Source organism: Phyllostomus discolor, chromosome 5, assembly GCF_004126475.2.
Source record: "Phyllostomus discolor isolate MPI-MPIP mPhyDis1 chromosome 5, mPhyDis1.pri.v3, whole genome shotgun sequence".
Taxonomy (NCBI): Eukaryota; Metazoa; Chordata; class Mammalia; order Chiroptera; family Phyllostomidae; genus Phyllostomus; species Phyllostomus discolor.
The window spans coordinates 157,998,754-158,019,145 of NC_040907.2; the positions used below are offsets into that span (position 1 = coordinate 157,998,754).

A 20,392-nucleotide genomic window follows, 5' to 3' on the forward strand; every position below is an offset into this window, starting at 1 on the left:
TAGGGGTGGGGGTCCTGAGAAGGGGCTTTTCATCAACGTCGACAGTTATGTGGTGCTTGCAGGGATACACCGGGTGAGGGGCCAAGCTGTGGGATTTGGAGGAGTTGTGTTATGGAGTCATTCTTGTCACCTAGATGTGGCCGGTGGCCGCACATGCTATCTGCAGGAAGAGCTTCTATTTCCGTCACACGTCAAAGCCTGCAAGATTCTGACACGGGTACTATTGCACACGGGCTTACACGCTACCCTCTGCGCCCCTAGCCTTTGACTATTTCTTGTCAATAAGAAGTTTTCCTCTTTGCTCTGGTTTTAGCAAGATTTTCATTGATATTCTTGTTAGAATTAGGACATACACTAGTATGGAAAAAAGGAAGGGATTTAGGTTTCAGAGGAAGACTTTAATAGATTTTGGATGTTATTCAAATTTTAGAGTCCTTTCCTTTTAAGTGTGAGCTTTGTGACCCCTGGGGACGCCTATCCAAATCCACACACAACGACTGAGTTCCCATCGACCTGTTAGGCATAGTGCATAGAGACGGCCCAGCTGCAGCCAGGAATGGCATGGTTCCTGCCATAAGAATTCCTTATAATTTATTGGGCGATGCTAAAAATTATTACAGTATAATGTAGCAAATTTGTTCTTTTTTTTTCTATGGATACACAGTATTTAATATTTCTGTTTCATGGGGTGAGGTTTTGATCTCAACCTTGCTGTGGCAGAGGTCCCAGTTCACCCAGAACATTTATTTCCACAAACTGAACTACGTCTACTCGTGAATGAAAAGTACAAGTGTTGAAATTGAAACTTAGTAAAATATTTGTGGAAGGACAAATAAACGCACACGGAAGTCTAGCTACTTGGTGGGAGAGGGGTTCCTCAGGTCTTCAGTGCTGTGATTGACAGGCATAGGAGATGAAACCCACATGGAGGGACTTGTTTGAATGCATGTAACTGGGGGACGAAGACAGGAGGGTTGCACCAGCCTCTAGGCCGGCCCAGCCCCACAGACAGAAGACAAACCTGTAGGAGAAAGATAAACCACGAGTAAAACAAGACACAAAGGCACCATCATTGGTGCCAAAATGACAAAATATTATACCAACTTGGAGAGGTGGGTGGGCTGCCCAATTCTGCATTAATCATGCTGGACTGTCAAAGCAGAGTACAACAGAGGCCTCTTAGTCCCTTTGACCCCTTGAGGACCTGCTACTTTAGGGGCATCAGAAGCATGGCATTAATATCCCCATTGTTACGAAGAATTGGCACTGGGTATGAGGGTGTAAATCAGACACACATTCAAAGTAAACTTAGGGGCATCAAATTCAAATGAGAAATGGATTTTCAGAGATTTTGAGAATATAGAGACTCCATGTATTGCCCCTGATATAAAAGTCAAGGCTTGTTTGTTTTTGCTCTAAATTAAATTTAAAAGATGGTATAACCTGAAGAAGTTTGGTATACATGGATGGGAAACCCCTGGAGTGGTGCATTCATATCCTGCGTTTTCTAACAGTCTTTAGAGTGGATAAAGCAGTGTCAGATGCACAGCAGCCACTCAATAAAGGCACCCTTTTGCACAGAGGGGGAAACTCAAGAGAGAATTTGACATCTCTTTGCTGAAATGGTTCTCAACAAACTGCTCCCCATCCATGAATATTCTCAGACAATCAGGAGGATATCTTGGTTTCTGCATCTAAGAATACAGAAGCAGCCATAGGCCAGCCTGGCTAGGTCACAGATAATTTTGCCTATTCTTTCTACTCCTTGATCTCTGTCACTACCTGCCCAGAGCTGAGCGTTTCTAGGGAGCCTTAGCAACCACGCAAAGTTCTTTCCCAGAAAATGGTTCTTTCTACCACAGAAAAACACTAAAAAGGCAAGATACCTTAGAGCCTGGATTTGACTCTTGGCTCTACTATTTAGTCACTTTTTGCGGTCTTATGTAAGTTACTTTGTCTTTCTGTGCCTCTGCTAGGCCATCTACAAAATGACAATGATGATAATCCCTACTCGCAGAGGGTTGCTGTGAAATCTAAATGAGATAATCCATGAAAGCACTCAGAAACAACCACTGTCAGTGCTCAATAACTGTGGCATTTCTGAACTGTTGTCACAGTGTCATATTTCAATACTCTCCAGCTACTTAGGCATTCTGCTTTTCTTTATTCTGTCCAACTCATGACATGCACCATCCATGCCTACATACGTAACCCAGAGATTAGGGGAGAAACTGAGGTTGTTTCTGCAAGAGGAGCTTGTGAATCTCTAGCACCGAATCCCACGGTCAAGTGTGAGGTCCCCAGGGCCTTCAGATGTGGGTGAGGGCCTCTAGGCCTGGTACTCTGAACCAGGACATGAGAGCATCAAGGCACTGAGCCTGACAGCTGAAGGCAGCAGATTTCATCCCTGCTGTTGTAGCTTTGCCCACTCAAGTGGAATGAACCGACTTGTTACTTTTTCCCCCCTTCTTGTGCCCAGAGGCATGAATTTACACATCATGGAACCAGAGTCCCCAGGCCACTCCCATATCACTCAGCCGAGTTGGAGGTGCCCGCTGATCTCAGACAGAGAGCAAAGCTGAGCAGATGAGAGCCTGGCCTCTGCCCATGGAAGGCACACTCCACTGAGCAAAGGTCAGGGAAGACCAGGGTGGGGCTCTCGATTCAGATCTGGCTCTCCTGTGTTCTTAGAAATAAAACAAAAGTCTGAATTCTGAAGCCTGCAGCAGCATAAACATCTGCTGCTTCAAAAAATGTTCTTATTCTGAGTATCATAATTGGGTTCCTCATGTCTCTGGGAAAGGGGTCTTTATGATCACCAGGCTGACGAATGCAGGGTGTAGGACTGGCCCCCAAAGTGAATCCTTTCCTAAGAGTCCCCCAAAAGCTTCCTTTCTTTTCCCTTTTCTTCCCTAAAAACCTAAATACAAGCACTATATTTCGTGTGAATTTCCAAAATGATTTCTAAGTAAGCTTTTTGTTGAGCATAACATACATAAAATATGCAAAATTTGAATATATAACAAATTTTTAAAAGCAAATGAATCCATTAAAAACCATAAGAAATTAACAATTGCCAGTACTTCTCAAATTCTACCCCATCACTCTCCTTCCAAAGCTAACAATTATTCTCATTTCTATCAGCATAATTTAGCTTTGCCTATTTTTGCAATTTAATTAAACTGAGTCATGCAGTATGATTATTTCCCATTTGATTTCTTTAGTTCAGTATGGGATATGAGATTCATACAAATTTCTGTATATAGCAGTGGCTTGTTCTTTTTTATTGCTGTCTGGTATTCCATTTTATAAGTATACTGTATTCATTTCTCCAGTCTACTGTTAATGACTATTTGTTTCCAGTTTTGAGGTCTTATGAATAACTATGCTGTGCATGATTTTACATATACTCTGGTGCACATTTGTATGCATTTCTCATATACATATTATATACTTAGGAGTGGGCATGTTGAGTCATAGGTTGTACATATGTTCAGCTAGCTATATGAAAATATGCAAATAGGTCTCCAAAGAGGGGGTGCCAATCTACACTTAAAACAGCACTGTATGAATGGTCAGTTGCCCCACATTCTCAATAACTCTTGATATTTGTACTAATATTTTTAAATATAAATCTTCTGATAGGTACACAGTGATATCTGATTAGTGTTTAGTTACATTCCCTCATTGAATAGTGACACTGAGAAATTTTTCATATGCTTACTGGCTATTTGGTTACCGTCTTTGAAAAAAAACTGCTTAAGTCATTTGTGCAGTTTCGAGTGTTTTGGCACAATTTTTCTTATTAACGTGTAAGATTTATTTATATTTTTCTGGGCATGTGCCCTTTATTCAAATTATGTATTACAAATACCTTCTTCCCCTCTGGGGCTTACCTTTTTATTTTCTGAACAGTGTCTTTGGGAGAAAAGAAGTTGTAAATTTTAATGTAGTCTAATTAACCCATATTCTTCTTTAAACTTGGTGCGTTGTTTCCTGTTTAAAAAAATCTTTGCCTAACCCAAGGTCATGAAGGTACTCTCTTGTCCTTTCCTTTGACCACTTTAGTTTTATCTTTCAAAATCAGAGTGACAATCAGGTTAGAATCATTTGTATGTGTGTGTGTGTGTGTGTGTGTTACCAGAGGTCAAGCTTCATGTATTCATTCCCACATGGATACTCAATGTTGTAGCACCATTTACTGAAAATATTATAATTAATTTACTGTATTACAATGCCCCATTTGTCATAAATAAGTGGGTGTATATGTGTAGATATGTTTCTTAACTCTCTATTGCCTTTCCTGGTCGGCTTGTTTGTGTAGGGGATATGTATATTTGCTATCACTACACTTTCTGAATTATAACTTTATAACAAATCTTGATTTATGGGAAAGTAAGTCATCCTATCATGTCGGTCATCTTCCCGATTGTCTTTGCTATTCTTGAGCCTTTGAATGTTCATATAAGTTTTATAATCATCTTGTCAATTATAACCCACAAAACATGCTGAAGTTTTTATTGGAGCTGCATTTAATCTAAGAGCCATATGGAAAAAAATTGACATCTCAAAATATTGCATCTTTTAATTCATGATCATTGTATATCCTTCCATTCACTTGTAGTTTTCCATTTCTTTCCAAGCGAGTTGCAGTTTTCTGTGTAGAGCTATTGAAAATATGTTGCTAGGTTTGTCTGGAGGTATGAGTTGTGTTTTGATGCTATTATAAGTTATACGTGTATGTGTGTGTATATATGTGTGTGTGTGTGTATACATTTATCTGTCTGTGTTTTGGTTTATATATCCAAATATCAAGATTTATTCTAAATCTAGAATAACTAAAATGTGTTCGAAATGAGCCATTAACACAGGTTTGAAAATCAGACCAATGGAACAAAGTGTCTAGAAAGAGACCTACCTACACATATATGGTCAATTCAATTACAACAGAAGCTCATAGCAATTAAGTGTGAAAATAACTGTCTTTCAATGGTGCTGGGTCAATTAGATATGCATATGGAAAATATGTAAACATTGGCCCCTACTTGAAACAATCTTTTCAGGCTGAATCAGAGCCTTGAATGAACTTATGGTATAGCTTCATGGTCTTGGGTTACATTAGGTACAGACTTTTTAAGGGAGCTGCAGAAATCCTTAATTACTTATTTCATATAGTTACTGATAATATTTGGGTTTCAATGTACATTTCAGTATTTGTTTTCTTTTTCAACTGTATTATATTTCATTTTCTCTCTTCCTTGGCTTATTTTGGATAAGCATTTTTAATATTATTCCAATTTCCCTGTCAAAACTTGATAATTAAATATTGCCTTACTATTCTTTTAGTTGTTGCTCTAGATATTAAAACGGGCATTCTGGACATGTTGGTGTCTAATATAAATGACTACTTTTACCTCTTCACAGATATTTCTTGGACCTGAACATATTTTAACTCCAATTAATTCCACTTACACGCTATATCATGTATTAATTTTATATATATTTTAAATCACATAGCTGATTATCATTTTTGGTCTGCAGTGTTACTATTAATTTCAATTTACCCATATATATGCACTCATTCTTATTCTTGATTCTTTCCATTATTTTAATGCTTTTGTCTGGGGTCATCTTTTTTATGCTGAAGAATTACCTTTAGTATTTTTAATTTTATTTTTCAATTAATGTTTACATTCAATATTATTGTATATTAGTTTCAGGTGTACAGAGATACACCTGAGGTTAGAGATACTTCACAGTGTTCCCGTGGTATTTTTTTGACAGAAATCAGCCTATATGACTCATCTCAGTTTTCGTTCATCTGAAAAATATCTTTATTTTACTGTCACATTTGATTTTTTCCCCAGCACTTCAAAAATGCCCTTCCATTTTTCTTAAGGTTACTTTAAAATTTTTCACTTTCTTTTTAGATTTCAGTCATTTGAATGTGATGCCTGAGAGTGGTTCTTTGTATTTAGTCTGGTTGGAGTTTGGTGGTTCTCCTGTATCTATGTGTTTGATAGGCTAATATCTTTTATCAGTTTTGGAAAATTCTCAGACAATATCTCTTCAAAATTATTCTGGCTCCTTATCTTTCCTTTCCCTTTTGGGACTCCAGTTACCTCTGTTAGCCTTTTTTTTCAGACTATAAGACTCACATCCCACCCTCCCCCCACACAAATTTGGGAGGAATAATGGTTGTTAATGCTGCTGTTGAGTTCTGTTTGCATTTACATTGGTGGGAAATTATTTCATTTATGGTATTAAATATTTTACCACATCTTTTGCTTCAAAAATTTTTTTCCTATTTTCCTCCTCTAAAACCTAGGTGCATCTCCTGGTCCGAAAAATATGGTACTTCTTTTCTCTATTTTCTATCCTTTTTCTCATACATTACAAATGGCATTATTTCGTACTGTCATTTCTTCATGAACGGATCCTCTATTCATCTTCAATTTACTGGAAACCCACTGAAGTTCTTAGTATCAGTTCTTTTCTCTTTGCTTTTACAATTTCCCTTCAATTACTGATTCTTACTGATTTGCTGGAGGGTGAATTTTCCGTCTTGCCCCATACTCACAAACGTATCAGTCACCTTTCAGAAAACTGTTCTTTCAAGGGTCCTCATGTATCAGCTAATTTGTTCCTTTTCTGTTGCTTTCCTCCACCCTTGATCCTATTTCTTGATATAGCCATATTTTCCAAAAAATAAATGCCCAACATTTTATATAAAAAAATAGATAAGGTCTCTGATTTGTGTTATTTTCCTTTAAGAGGATTCCCTTACCCCCCGGATTTATTATTTATTTATTTATTTATTTTTTAGCTTCTGGCAGGCATGTAGGGTAGGGGAAAAATCACTCTAAACTATTTGGATACTGAAATAACTTCAGGTGGGATTTCAGGGTGTAGAGAGCCTGGTCTAATTCTGGGTTGTCTGTACTGCTAGGGCAGAGCTTTGCAGGAGTCTCGGGAGCCTAACCTGGTCCTGTACTGTTTACCAGGTTTCTCCTCCTCGACAGTGTCTGAACTCACATTTTTATCTCCTGAAAATGCAATACCTGTAAAATCTAAGCTTACCTTCTAATCCTCTCGGGGACTACCTCCTTCTCTGCCTGTGTCACTTCGATATTGTCAAATAAGTCAAGGAGGGGACAGGCACAGAATACTGTGCTGCCACTCTGTGCTTGCCTTCTCTCTGAAATGTGACCTTATCCACCCCAGCTGCCTTGGTAGGCCCCAGAACCAATGGTTATCTTCCTAGCTTTCAGTACTGCCCAGCTAACACTTTCTGTTCGGACTTCCACAGGGAATCTGAAATGTGACCTCTGATGCAGTGTGATGCATGCACTGGCAAAGTTCCTGAGGGAAATAGAGCTCAACATGTTGGACTCACCGCTATGAAACTCTGATCGTTCCAGAAAATAGTTTCGGCTTCTCAAATCCTCCGTATGGTTCTCCGGCACTTGTTTTCCTCCTTTGTCCCTGTCTCTCTGACTCTGACTTCCACGCTCACTCATGCTCTCTCTCTATACACACATGTTTGGTTTGCTGCTAGCCGATCTGTCACAGCCTCAGGCAGAAGTCCCCAAAGGTTTTGTTCTGGGAAACCGAACAACTCCAATTGGCCTAAACTGGCCTCTATCTTTCTAGTTCCTACTGTGGAATTTGCAGGGACCTTAGCATTTTGAAGATTGGGTACGGCTGAAAGGCACTTGTTAAGGAGATAACAGAAAGCAGTATCCAGTTAGAGCGGTGGTTCTGTCAGTGGTCCCTGGACAAGAAACGCCAATATGGCCTGTGCCAGAGTTTCAAACTTGTTTCACAGTTGTTTTGTTTTTCCTACAGGAATTAAAACACTAACAATTTTGATCAAACCTAACATATAATTCTAATGACTTCATCTTCAAGCCACACTCCAGAGCCTCTCAGACTACTCAGCTCCCCTTGATTTTGCCCTATTTTTTCCCTTAAAGCACAACGTATAATTTATGACTTTGTTAAAAGAATGCATATTTGGGGGCCTCACCCCAACCTAGTGAATCAGAATTTCTGGAGATGCGGCCCAGGGAACTGTTTTAAAAGACTCCCGGGCTGATTCTTATGCCCATGAAAGACTGAATGCCACTGGCCTCACAGAAGAGAAAGCCGGAAGTCACTGTCATGAATCCAAACCCTAGTGACATCATTAACTTTTAAAACTCCTTGATATTCACAGGCCTCACACAGTGCTGGTTCCATTTTAGGTGCTCAGAAAACATGGCTGGAAGTAGGGCTGTCTGATTTAATAACCGAGATCATTTAATGGAAGTGTGTATCCTTCAGAGACTGTCCCCCTCATTGACAAGATGACAAAAATGTTTGTGTCTATCCGAAAACACATGATACAAGTCTCATCTTATCTGTCTTCTAAATATTCAGAAACTTCAGATAACCACGACTTGGTGAAAAAAAGAGATGCTCATAATGATAATATCTCCAAAGTCCCACAAAAGCACAGATTCTCAATTGCCAAAGAAAGTATGCTGGATCGTGTTGAGAAGGGCCTCTGGTATACCTGTGACCCAGCAGGCTGCCTGTGGAAAAGGAAAACCCAAGACTTCGGGCTGGGAGAGGGAAATGGCACTGGTATTTTTTTAGGTTGATTGAGAATGTGTGTATGTGAAATTATTATTTTTTATTTTTTTAAAGATTTTATTTATTTATTTTTTTAGAGAGGGAAGGGAGGGAGAAAGAGAGAGAGAGAGAGAGAGAGAGAAACATCAATGTGTGGTTGCTGGGGGCCGTGGCCTGCAACCCAGGCATGTACCCTGACTGGGAATCGAACCTGCGACACTTTGGTTCGCAGCCCGTGCTCAATCCACTGAGCTATGCCAGCCAGGGCTGTGAAATTATTTTTTTTAAAAAAGCATTAATGTATTCTGGAAAAAAACATTTTTCTAAAAGTGCCATAAGACAAGATTAAATCCAAAAAGAACCCCCAAGAAGTGAGACAGTAAGTGGAAGTGAAGAACACTTGCAGTGAAATAAAAACAATTGAAAAATTGCATCAGAGAAGGTGACATGATAACAACAAGAAACTAAAGGTGGAAGGAAATAAAAATTTAATCAAGTTAAAAATATGTCAGCAAACCCCCAAAAGATATATAAACCAAGCCATGATTTCTTAGGGAAAAAAACCCTGGCTGCAGAAGGTAGAGGGGAGATGGAAGTCGGCCCTACCTCCTCCAGTTGCACCATGAGAGTGACATTGTGCCCTTGTTCCGCTGTCAACTTTCCGTCAGCAGTGACGATCCGGAGCCCCCGCGGGGCCTTCCCCGGACACTTCTGGGGCTTGGCAGTGTACTGTTCTCTCACTCCGTCAGTGCAGTTATTGGAAACCACCTTCCTGTACCTACATGGAGAGAAGGTCAAGTTGTAACTGGGCTCATTATAATTTGAATTGCTCCCAATTTTTTAAACTAGACCTACTGCCTAGTCCTGATGGCTACCAATAACTACAATTCATGTAGCTCTGAGGATGACAGCTAAGTCGTATAAAACACCCAACAGAAATACAAATCCTCATAATAATATGGTGTTCCTATTACTAGCACTTTCGTGTACTTTTTTCATTCACCTCGCCAATCAACGAACTGTTTCACTTCAGAGCTGTGGGAACCGCGCAGCAGTAGAAGAAATGGTCTTTGCCCTCACTAAACTTATAATCTAGTTGAAGAGATCTATGTGGGTGATCTAAGATACTTCAAGGGCTATACAATTAAGGGTTAGAATGAGTAGCAATATATATTGCAAAAGGAATTTGCAATTCAGAGAAAGAATAGATTGTTATGGGACGACATGGTTTAACATTACATCTCACGGAGCATGCTCTAGTAATGACATAATGCAGAATGTGGGCTAAATTTCATAGTTTTTATCAAATATTTCATGAGGGGTTATACTGTCTAAAACCATTGAAATCTCATGGTAAGAAGACTTCAGTCTGCTGATTGAGGAAATCCTTCCTATCGTTTTGCTTATTTCTTCTTGTTTCAGCAGCCAAAGAGGGGTAGGATCAAGGGTGGGAAATGAGGGTGGGTGGGGTGGGGAAAAGTGGTGGTGGGAAAATAGAGACAACTGTATTTGAACAATAAAAAACACAAAAAATAAAAAATGAATCATCCTAAAAATTTACCCTGTATAATTGATCAAATTCATAAAAATTAAATCTGTGGTTTGAGGATGACTAACCTTTAAGGCTTTGCAGGTTCAGTGTTACCTATTCATCATCTTTTTGTGTGTGGTCTACAGTAACTACTTTATGGACTCATATATTTGATTTCCCAAGACTACTGTCTATAATTGGTGGTAGAGCTCAGACTGGAAGCAAAGCCTAAGATCTTTCCACCCTTCTAGACCAGGGGTTGACAAGCTTTTTATATAAGGGACCAGAGAGTAAATGTTTAAGCTTTGTTGTCTATATGGTGTTTGTGGCAAGGGTTCAACTCTGGTTGTAGAGTGAAAGTGGACAGAGGCAATGTGCAAAGAATGAATGCAGCTGCATTCCAATAAAACTTTATTTACAAAACCTGGCTGTGTCCTAGATTTGGCTTGCAGGCTATTGTTTTCTAATCCCTTCAGATCTAAAGGTTCTCTCTTCTGTTCCTGAGTTTCAGAATTGACTAGCTCAATGCATGGTTGCAAAAGTCAAATAGCACTTTCTACTGCCGGAGAAAGTGCTTCAAACACAATGAATCATTACAAGGTCAATTTTTAGTCTTTAACTCACCTTGTAGGGGAGTTGTATGGATTAAATGGATTAAAGTACACAGAGTACTTAAAGCCACTCTGACAATTAGCAAATGCTTGGGAAATATTGCCAATTATTTTTATTTAATACTATTATTATTTCTCCTACCTGTTAACAACTTTCACGTCTTCCAGATGTCCTCAGGATAAGTTGCAAATCCAGTTGCCTTGTGCAGAAGGCCCTCGATGAGCTAACTTCATCCTATTTTTCTGGACTCTTTTTCTCCAATCAGCTCATTCTGCTCTAGCCACACTTCTCTGCTCTTTCTGCCTCTGTGTCCTCCTGCATGCTCCATAGCTGCCCACGCTTCCACTTACAGCTTATCACCTGTCTTTTCCTGACTGTGGTAGTAACATAGCAAGACAGTAAGACGTTCATAGAGAGTTCTTACTATGCTTTAGTTTAGTTATTGTGCCAAGTTCTTAACAAGACTTTTCTCATTCACCTTCAAAATATCTCTAATAAGGAAGGTATTCTTACACTTAAGGTACAGATGAATAAATGAAGATTCAAAAAAGTTAACTAATTTTCTCAAGATTACACAGCCAGGACCCTAGACAATTTATCTCTAGAACACATCTGCTTTTTATCACTACACCGTACAGGTTCTTCAAATGGAGAAATATCATCCCTCCTTTAAATGCTTAAAGGAATCCTTCTGATTGACTTGATAGGGATCAATTTATGCCTTGTCAACTGCCTTCCTGTGTATGGCAGTAAACTTTAAGCTCCTTGAGGGCATCCTTGAGCCCTGAATATGCTAGACTGATAATCAGGAGGTCCACACTGGGATGACTGTATCATTTTGAAAGATGAAATATCTGCACAGTAGTTGGCTATTACCACTGCCCCAACACCTCACCCACCAACCTGGCAGTGTTGATCCCTATCTTTGGAATCCCTGCTTCTCCTCACAGACCAGGAACTAAAGGGTTAACAACTAGCACAAGCAGGCAGCCTCCAAAGCCCTGCTCCTGCACTAAGATCCCTGCCCATTCTGATTGGGCATTGTTATGCCTGAGCATTTCTAACAGTCCCTCATTGGCTATTTTTAAAATTCCATTGGATGTGCTTGTGAGTATGCACTGATTAAAACAGACAGTAATGGCATGTGGGAGAAAAAATAAAGGAATGCCACTGACACTGCACAATGGTGGCATTCTGGTACCAGCAATGGTAGCAAGAAAACTGCTGTCAATGTCATACAGTAATTACAGCATCTCAGTGAATTTAACTGTGAGTCAGAAACTCCCTGTGCGTTTCTGAGGCAAGGCACCAGGCAGAAGAAAGGCAGATTATGATTTTTAATCACTTAGCACCCAAGCACACCTGTGCCTCTGTCTTGGCTAGTGGCAACAGAGGCATGGGCTCACCATCACCATTGTCCCCATCAGCAAGGGAACATCCTTCTTGTTTGTCTCTGCTCTGACCAGTCCTTGCCTCAGGCTTCCCTGAATCCTGTAGCAACAGGAGTTCTGCTTAAATCCAAAGCACGGAACCATCCCCCCTGGGATTCTGCCACAGAGAGACTATTGGTAATTTTTTTAAACGCTCATTAAAAACCATTCTGAAACCATTTTATTTCCTGGATGAAAATGGCATCGCATTAGCCCTACCAGACCTGCCCCTTAAATTTAGAAGAAAATTGTGCAGAAATACAGAGTTAATTTACTCAAGTAAGCACGCACCTGCTTTTTGCATTACCGAATGTTCCTATTTTCATACCAGCAGCTGTCTCTGGGTCTGAGCTACATAAATGAATAATGCATTTAATATGTTATTAAATGGGGCTGCTACCTCCACAATAACAAAGCGACTTATGATTATGTTGGACTGAAGCTCTGCATATTACTGGGATGCAGTCAGTGGGTAAAGCATCCTTCAGTCTACCGAGAAGAAATGCGATCTGTAATGGCAAGGGAGTCTCTCTTTGCACAATCCCTGGAAAGGAAACGTTCTGCAAATGTGCCTCTGATATTATCAACCGCTCATCAGTAGATAGTGTCTCATTACTTCAGTAACCCCAATTTCAGCTCTTCTCCTCCTTCCCATCTTGGTACCTCTCTGTCACTTTCCCTTTTTACCTCTGTCTTCTTTGACTTTGCTTCTCGATTGCCTGCCAGTCTTAAGAAGGATAAGGCCATGATTCTTCTTCGTGAGAGTAAAACTGGTGTTTTACTACTTAGTAGTTTTTTTTTTACCTTGTGATTTTGGGTGGAATACAGATGTTTATGGCTGTGTAGCTCACGGTAAGGTGGCAGCCTAGTCGAGCTCAGCAGATCAAAACCCTCTCTGCTCTTCAGGATCACCGGGAGGAACTTTAAAAATAAACTGATGTCAAACACCCAACGCCAGGAACTATGATTTAATCAAGACTTCTGAGCATCACTGTGTTTTGTTTCTGTTTTTAAGCTCCCTGGTGATTCTCATGTGCATATAGGGTCCGAGACCACTGCCCTGCTGGTTCAAACTAATGTAGGATCCGATGGCCCAGGTTTGAATTCAGGCTCTTACACACTATACGAACTTGGGCAATTTCCTCAACCTGCCTCTCATATTTGGGTTTTCTGCCTGCAGAATAGGGAAAATCACAGAATCTTTTCATAAAGCTCCTGGGAGGATTAAGTATGATAATGGATTCAAAAGGGCTTAGAACAGAGTCTGGTGCGTGGTAAGAACCTAACAAATATTAAAATATCAAAAGTTATTGAAAATAGTAGTATTGAAACAATTAAACATGAACTTGCTATTATACAGCAAATTCCATGAAAATAGGAGCTATATTCTTATTGCCAAGATCATCCTAAGATCAAATCTGTCCATGATAATTCCTTTCTTAAAATCATTCAAAACTTACTGTGGACTTATTCATAAGGGGTATGATTCAGGTTTCAAGTAGAGTCCACGATCTGGCCTCAGTGTATTTTTCTAGCTTCAGCTCATGCCACTGTCCGACACGGTTCCCACGCTCAGGCCACCCTGGCGTCTGCAAGCCTTCTTCTGCCTGTGCTGTTCATTCTACTGGAATGCTCTCCCCCCCTGCCTAGCTCCCACGCATTCTTTAAAAATCACCTTAGAAATCATGTTTTCTGTCACGTTGTCTCTTCCCTTTTTTCACAGTAGTTACCGCATGCGACAACCATGGTAGAGCTGGATGACACTCGAGGTCTTCCTGCAGCCAAGGTCAGTCTTATTGACCCTGAACTATAGAGTCCCTCATCTGAGCTCACAAAACAAGTGTGGTGATTGCTAGGGGTAGGGTGTATAAGGGCACTAAATGGTAACGGGAAAAATACAGTAACGATTAAATTTTAAAAAGAATTTATATAGTTTAATATTTTGGACTGTACTACACATGCCTTTGCTTTCAAGGAAAAAACAGCTTTGTTACAATGACACTTGACTTAACGAAAGAAGAAATGCAACAAGCCTTGGGAAGGTGGAAGGGGGCTAGTTCTGAGTACAGTGTAGGGCTAAGCCTCAAACTCTTCCTGGACTCGGTGTGCCCACACTTAACAACCATCTTGTGCAGTAGACGCGACATCAACATTCAGAAAGAACTGGGTTCCGTGGCTGACTAAGCAGGTTTTCCAAGTTTCTCTCCTCAAGGCAACCGTTCTCAGGATTTTTCCCCTGAACTGAGTAAGCAGACCTTGGAATTTGGGGACTGTCCAGAGGCGGTCCTTAGTGGAGGCAAGAAAACGTTTCTTGCAGGTGGCAGGATGGAAACACAAGTCATTTTGTTTCAACAGCAAATGGAATGTGGCTTTGTGTTAAATGCCAACCTGATGGGATGGGACACACAGCAATGCTAAACAAAACCACGTAAAATCGAGAATCATGAGAATGACTCATGGAGTCCACTATCTGAGTCAACTATCTGTATAACTGATTTATGTAAGAAATTTTCCCTTCTTTTGAGCACCTGCAGTCCTAGGAGCCTAACAATCAATTCAATTTAGATATGGACATGTCAGAGCCTGAAGGGATCTCAAAGATCACCCAATACAATCCCTTCACTTTGCACAAAAGGGAAAGGAGATACAGTTTAGAGCATTTCCCAGGCTCACACAGGGGACTAGTAGCAGTTCTGCACCTCTGGATAGAGTTTAGTGTTATCTTCCCACTATGCCATACCGCTTGGTTGAGAATTGCTAACGCCAACACCATTCATGTGGGCAAGAATTGCTACATGGGAACAGGATCTTCATATATGGTGACATTAACCTTTATTTCCCAACCCTCATACCATCCATGAAAACATGCAAGACCACATCGAAGAAAGATCTCCGAAAGAGTCAACTTTGTAGCAACAATTGTTGAGTCTCTGCTGGGAGCTGCCCCTGTGCTTTGCTAGAAAGCAGGTATGTGAGGCCCTGCAGTGTGGCGTCTGTAAATAATGCGAGTGATGCCCCTCCGGTGGGCTTTAAAACACATGCACCGCTTTTAGAACCAGTTATCCTCCATGAGACACACATTGATAAATCTTGCTGAGGTGATCAGACTGAACATCAACCCCCCCCACCCCGCCACCACCACGAACAGAAATGAATGTAGTTGGGAGAAAACCGAAGCCCCCAAAGACCCTGGAAATAGCAACGCCAGTGCAATAGCAGGGTAGCCAGTATCTAAGCATCTTCATAGCAGATGCAGGGAGGAATGTGTTTATAGAAAGGATCTAAAGTATTCCAAATGAATGTTGACTATATGAAGATTACTATTTTGCTAGAATTTATATATCTACATATATCTATTTATCTCTCTCTCTAGATATATACACACACAAACGTATATAAATAAATATATATATATTTTTTTTTCCTGGTCCCACTAAATGTTATTGTGGGTATGTGTATATGTAGTGTGCATATGTATATACTATACAGTGTATATATATATATTAATTTATTGTATAATAAATCAATGCTATTTTAAAATCATTTTTAAGCTTCTTGAGTAAATATCGCTGTTGTATATTGAGAAACTAACCCTGAGGAACAATCAACTCTATCATTTACTTTCGTCCAGGAAGAATTAATGGCTCTTCTAAAGAAACTCCACAGGCAGAAATTTCTACACACGCTTTTTTTTTCCAAACACATTTGGAAATATCTCTAGCTTAATAGGAAGAAAAAAAATCTTTCCCCTGAGAAGATTATCTTGGTTTCTTAGAATAAACCAGCCCAATACCCGCTTTATTTTATATTGACAGAATTTTTTACGGTTGGCGTGAAACAAGCAATGTCCTCATTAATTTGGCAGCTTAAATTTGCAGCACGTTCCCTGGATCCCAAACAGTATAAACAAGATATAACCACACGCAAGCACAACTAAATGAGCTCGTGCTTGTGTATGTGCAAACTGAGATGTATGCAGGCACCAGTGGAGAAAACAGTGAGAAGTGACATGGGTGTTTTCAGCACTAACATGTAAGAATGCACACAAATGCACACTGACTTCACTCCATTTGAACAAAAGGAACCTGCTCACTAATCAGGGAAAGGTGTGCTCTGCTTTAAGTGGTACCGAGGGCCAGGCACGTGTCCTGTAGTACAGTGGTTTCTAATTACGTGGCTTTATAAGTCTGTGTAGGTTATTATTTGTGTCACAGATGAAACAGCAGAGGCTTAGACTGAATATGTCCTAGATCGCAGTACTACAGTGGCTGTGAAGTTTTAATAAATGCCTGGACTATATACACACACGATAAAAAGCATGCTTCCCCCTCTTTTTTCCTTTATTCCAGAGCAGCCCTTACTTGATGACTGCTGGTGATGGTATGTGCATTTTGTAAAGTGACTTCTGTTTGCTAGGTATGCTAGGTATTTTGCTGTATATTTTATATATAGTATTATACTTACCCCAAAAGCAAATATCAACATTTTCTAGATTAGGAAACTAAGGTTCAAAGAAAGGAAGTCACTTGCTAAGGAATGGCAAATGGCAGAGATTGGATTCAAACAGTTATTCCAAAGTAACTGTTTTTTTACCAAACAAAACATCCCCCCTTTATAATATTTCATTCTCCATCCATAACAGGCTGGACTCCCTTTCCATCCCTGCACCAGCCTCCTTGCTTTGCATGGAGGGGCCTATGCCAGGTGTGAGGGCAAAGGGTGAACAGAGGCAGGGAGGGTACAGTGGGGAGCACAGAAGAACCGTGCCCACACGCTGCTCCATGGGCCAAGGACTAAGGACTAGTGGCCACAGTGTCCTGGAGGGACATCTTGCACCCATTTCAGCTCTTACTCCAACTAGCATTTCTGAGTGCTAGCCAAGAACTGAAACAAAAATTGCACAGCCATTCTGCATAGTGAAGCTGATAAATATTTTGCCATCTCCTTAAAAGAGCATTTCTACTGGGCATAATATTGACCTGTGCTAGAATGTTTCCATCATGGGCAAGTGAGTGAACTTGAGAACGCTGCTCTGTATACAGGGTAATAAGCTCACTGTGAAAGCACACAAAACCATTTATAGAGTGAGGCATTGCAAAAAAAGAGAAGACAAGGAAAAGGAAGGCTTACCGGCATGCTTTCAGCTAAACTCTCAGAAAGGTGATGTTGGAAGATTTGCTTCTCTGGCCTAACTGACAACAAACGCTTGTTTCCTAGACACCCTTCCGTTCAAATTCTGACCGCATGACCACACGTGTGCTTTGCTCTGAGGTGAGTGAGGTGTCTGGGGAGTAACATGTATGGAGGGACTGCTTTCAAGCTGACCTTGCACTTGGGATGCCTCTGTGCTTCATCCCAGCCTGAAGCTAATAGATTCCGTATACACTGAGCAGACCATGCTCATGGATGGGCTGAAACTGGCATTGGAAACACTTAGGGTACACGGCGGCTCCTGAATTCTAGAGGCTTCCAGGCACTAACACCAAGGCTTGTTCTTGAGAAAAATGCCCTGGTGGCCTTTTCACCCAGGTCATCTCTTGCTTCTTTTGACTAAAATGACCTTCCTCACCTTGTTAATTTGGGAAATGCTGCTTACCCTTCCTCTCAGCTTTGCAGAATCCATCGACATTTACGTTTTAAAGGAGAAATGAGTCTCTAATGTGTAGGACTCGAAGGAGGTGTGCGAGCAGGGGGCTAGTGTTCAACGCTTGCGGGGAGAGATCTGGCAAAGCCTGGATCCACAGGTCTGAGGGGCAACCAGAGAGCTGGGGGGAATTTGCTTTAACCACCAGCAAAAATACCTCCAGGTGCCAAAAGAGACTAATTATCATTGCATGCTTTTAATAGCAATGATTATGGTGTGAGAATGTTAATTGCAGCATTGTTTACAGTGGCAGAAAACAGGACATCAGCAAAATGCCCATAGAAAGGGGTGACTGAGAAACCCAGGTGCTTCGGCCCCATGGGATGAAAAGTAATTGGGTAGAAGGTACTTCATATAATCTGACTTGGAAGGATGTAGAAGATACGTTTTTGAATAAAAAAGAACAATGTATCTATTAGAAAATCACATATAAAAATAACGTCCCCCAATTAATTTGGTGTATTTTATTCCTGGAGTAATTATTCACTGGGAGATGAAAAGTGTCGGACAACACACATATCAGCCAGGTCACAGTTGTGTGGAAAAGGGGGCCGGATTGGGGTGCTGATCTAAATGGACTTCTAAACTATAGAAAAACTATGTCGACATTTCTTGTGCGAAGGAATATCTTTAAATAGAAAGCGAGGTGCTTAATGGCAGCACTGCAGTGGCTATAACGCTAAATCCCGAGTCTGTGTCAATGTGCCGATGAATCAGCACAGAGCTCAGTGGAGCCTGGGGCCTGGGGCTGGAGCGACGTGAAGAAAGGCAGACAGTTCTCTTTTAATTCCATCTACACTGTACCTCTTAGCAACTCCTGAAGTGGCCACAGACACTGTAAAGGAGAAATCTATGGGAGGAGGCCTTTTTTGAAGACAATTTCAGACCCCTGTCCCAGCTGAGGGTCCTCTCATTCCTAGTGCGAATGCAGCGTGTGTAGACAGCACACTGACCAGTGAGGTTACTATTGTCACCCCCTCAGACACACACACTTTAGCCCACCAGTCCCTATGTGGGTGGTCACTCCTTCACCTGGGAGCACCTTACACTTAAGAGCAGGGCATTTGCCACACCCATGGATGGCTGGTATTTACCACATGCTCTCATACGCAAGCTCATTCACTGATGCTGATGCTTTTTTGCAAAAAATTTGCATGGAATAGATGAAATCAGGAGCTATGGGTACTTAAAAGCCCATCAGGGTCAGATGTTATCATGTAAAACCCGCTGACATGAACAAACCTCTCGGAGTGAAGGTTGAGCCCTAGGAAGTGACGCTTGTGATTCTGTGATTAATAAACATAATCACATTGACAAACATGGATATACCTGGACACTGACCACTGAGTCACATTTTTAAATTTAATTGTAATTGTATAGTGAATAGATGAAAACTCTCACTGAATAGAACACTATAATTTTAGCATCTCTGATCCTTTATTTTATATACGTCAGGATTTATTTGGATTTCACGCATTGAGTTTGCCTAAAGACTGGTGAAACCTATTTAGAGGCAACTTGAAAAGCTTTGTGTGCATGTACGGGCATGTATATGTGTGTGTGTATTCACTCTGCCTATCCTAGGGATTTCAGTAGCATCTGAAACAATTGGGACTCCTCTGTACTTCAGCCCCTTTTCATCAATACCAAAGAGAGAGTAATATAACTTCCTTGACAGATTGAGGTAGTGGAAAAAAAAATCAATTTTGAAATTAGCTGTAGAGGTTTCCGATGCCGTTTACAAGGCCTGGACATTCTGGTACATGCAAGTAATAAAAGTTTAAGTTATTTAAGCTATAACTTATTTATAAAAGTTTATCTATTCCATCAGCCTCTCAATTTTTTTCCCCAGGGCATTAGGTGCTGGAGACCCCACTGACTCACTGTAAAAACATTTTTTTTGTTGTTGTTGATGTTATTGTTTTGTATTTTTCCTTGATTTTGTGTTACAGATCAAAGAAATCCCAATTTATTTCTTCAAGGTTCTAGGGATCCAAAACATCAGAGAAAATGATACTTGAAATACTTGTTTGAGTTTTTTTTCCCCTTCGTTTGTACGGGGTCCGGCAGAAGCCATGCCTGCTTGAGTGTGGCTGGCAGGCTAATAATATGGGTGTAATCATTTATAGCTTTAATTGGAACATTTCACCTAAAATGTCACTTGGTGTGCTTGAGTGTGATACTGTTATGTTACAGAATTACTTGCTTATGATTTTATAATAAAAAACAGGCGCTATTTGTGCTGGACCCTGAATATTACTTTGGTAATCTTTGTTTTTAATTAAATATAAAAACTTAATTTCTTTCCAATACAGGGAAGCATGTAACTGAAGCGCTGGCAGCCCTCAGCCCTGCCCTGCAGCCGGCATGAGAAACGAGAGGAGAAACGGTCGAGTAGGACTGGCCTGCTGGCGAAATGCCTGCAGCTCACTCTCCTCCTCCCTCCCTCCCTCCCCCCTTCTCTCTCCTCCTGCCTTGCCTTCTCGTTTTAACATTTTAATATAGAATTTTCAAATACATACACATGTGAGAAAAGAGTATAATAAACCTCCATGCCTC

At 40.5% G+C, this 20,392-nt stretch overlaps 1 protein-coding gene across 5 annotated transcripts in view; it reads right to left on the reverse strand.

The window, feature by feature from the left end:
• Positions 1-20,392, reverse strand: part of SORCS1 (sortilin related VPS10 domain containing receptor 1) — a 485,789-nt gene that overhangs the window by 60,686 nt on the left and 404,711 nt on the right. For all 5 annotated transcript variants that reach the window (XM_028513157.2, XM_028513156.2, XM_028513155.2 and 2 more), the window contains exon 18: positions 9,223-9,394. In XM_028513157.2, the coding sequence (XP_028368958.1) occupies positions 9,223-9,394 (172 nt within the window). The remainder of the gene's footprint in view (positions 1-9,222; positions 9,395-20,392) is intronic.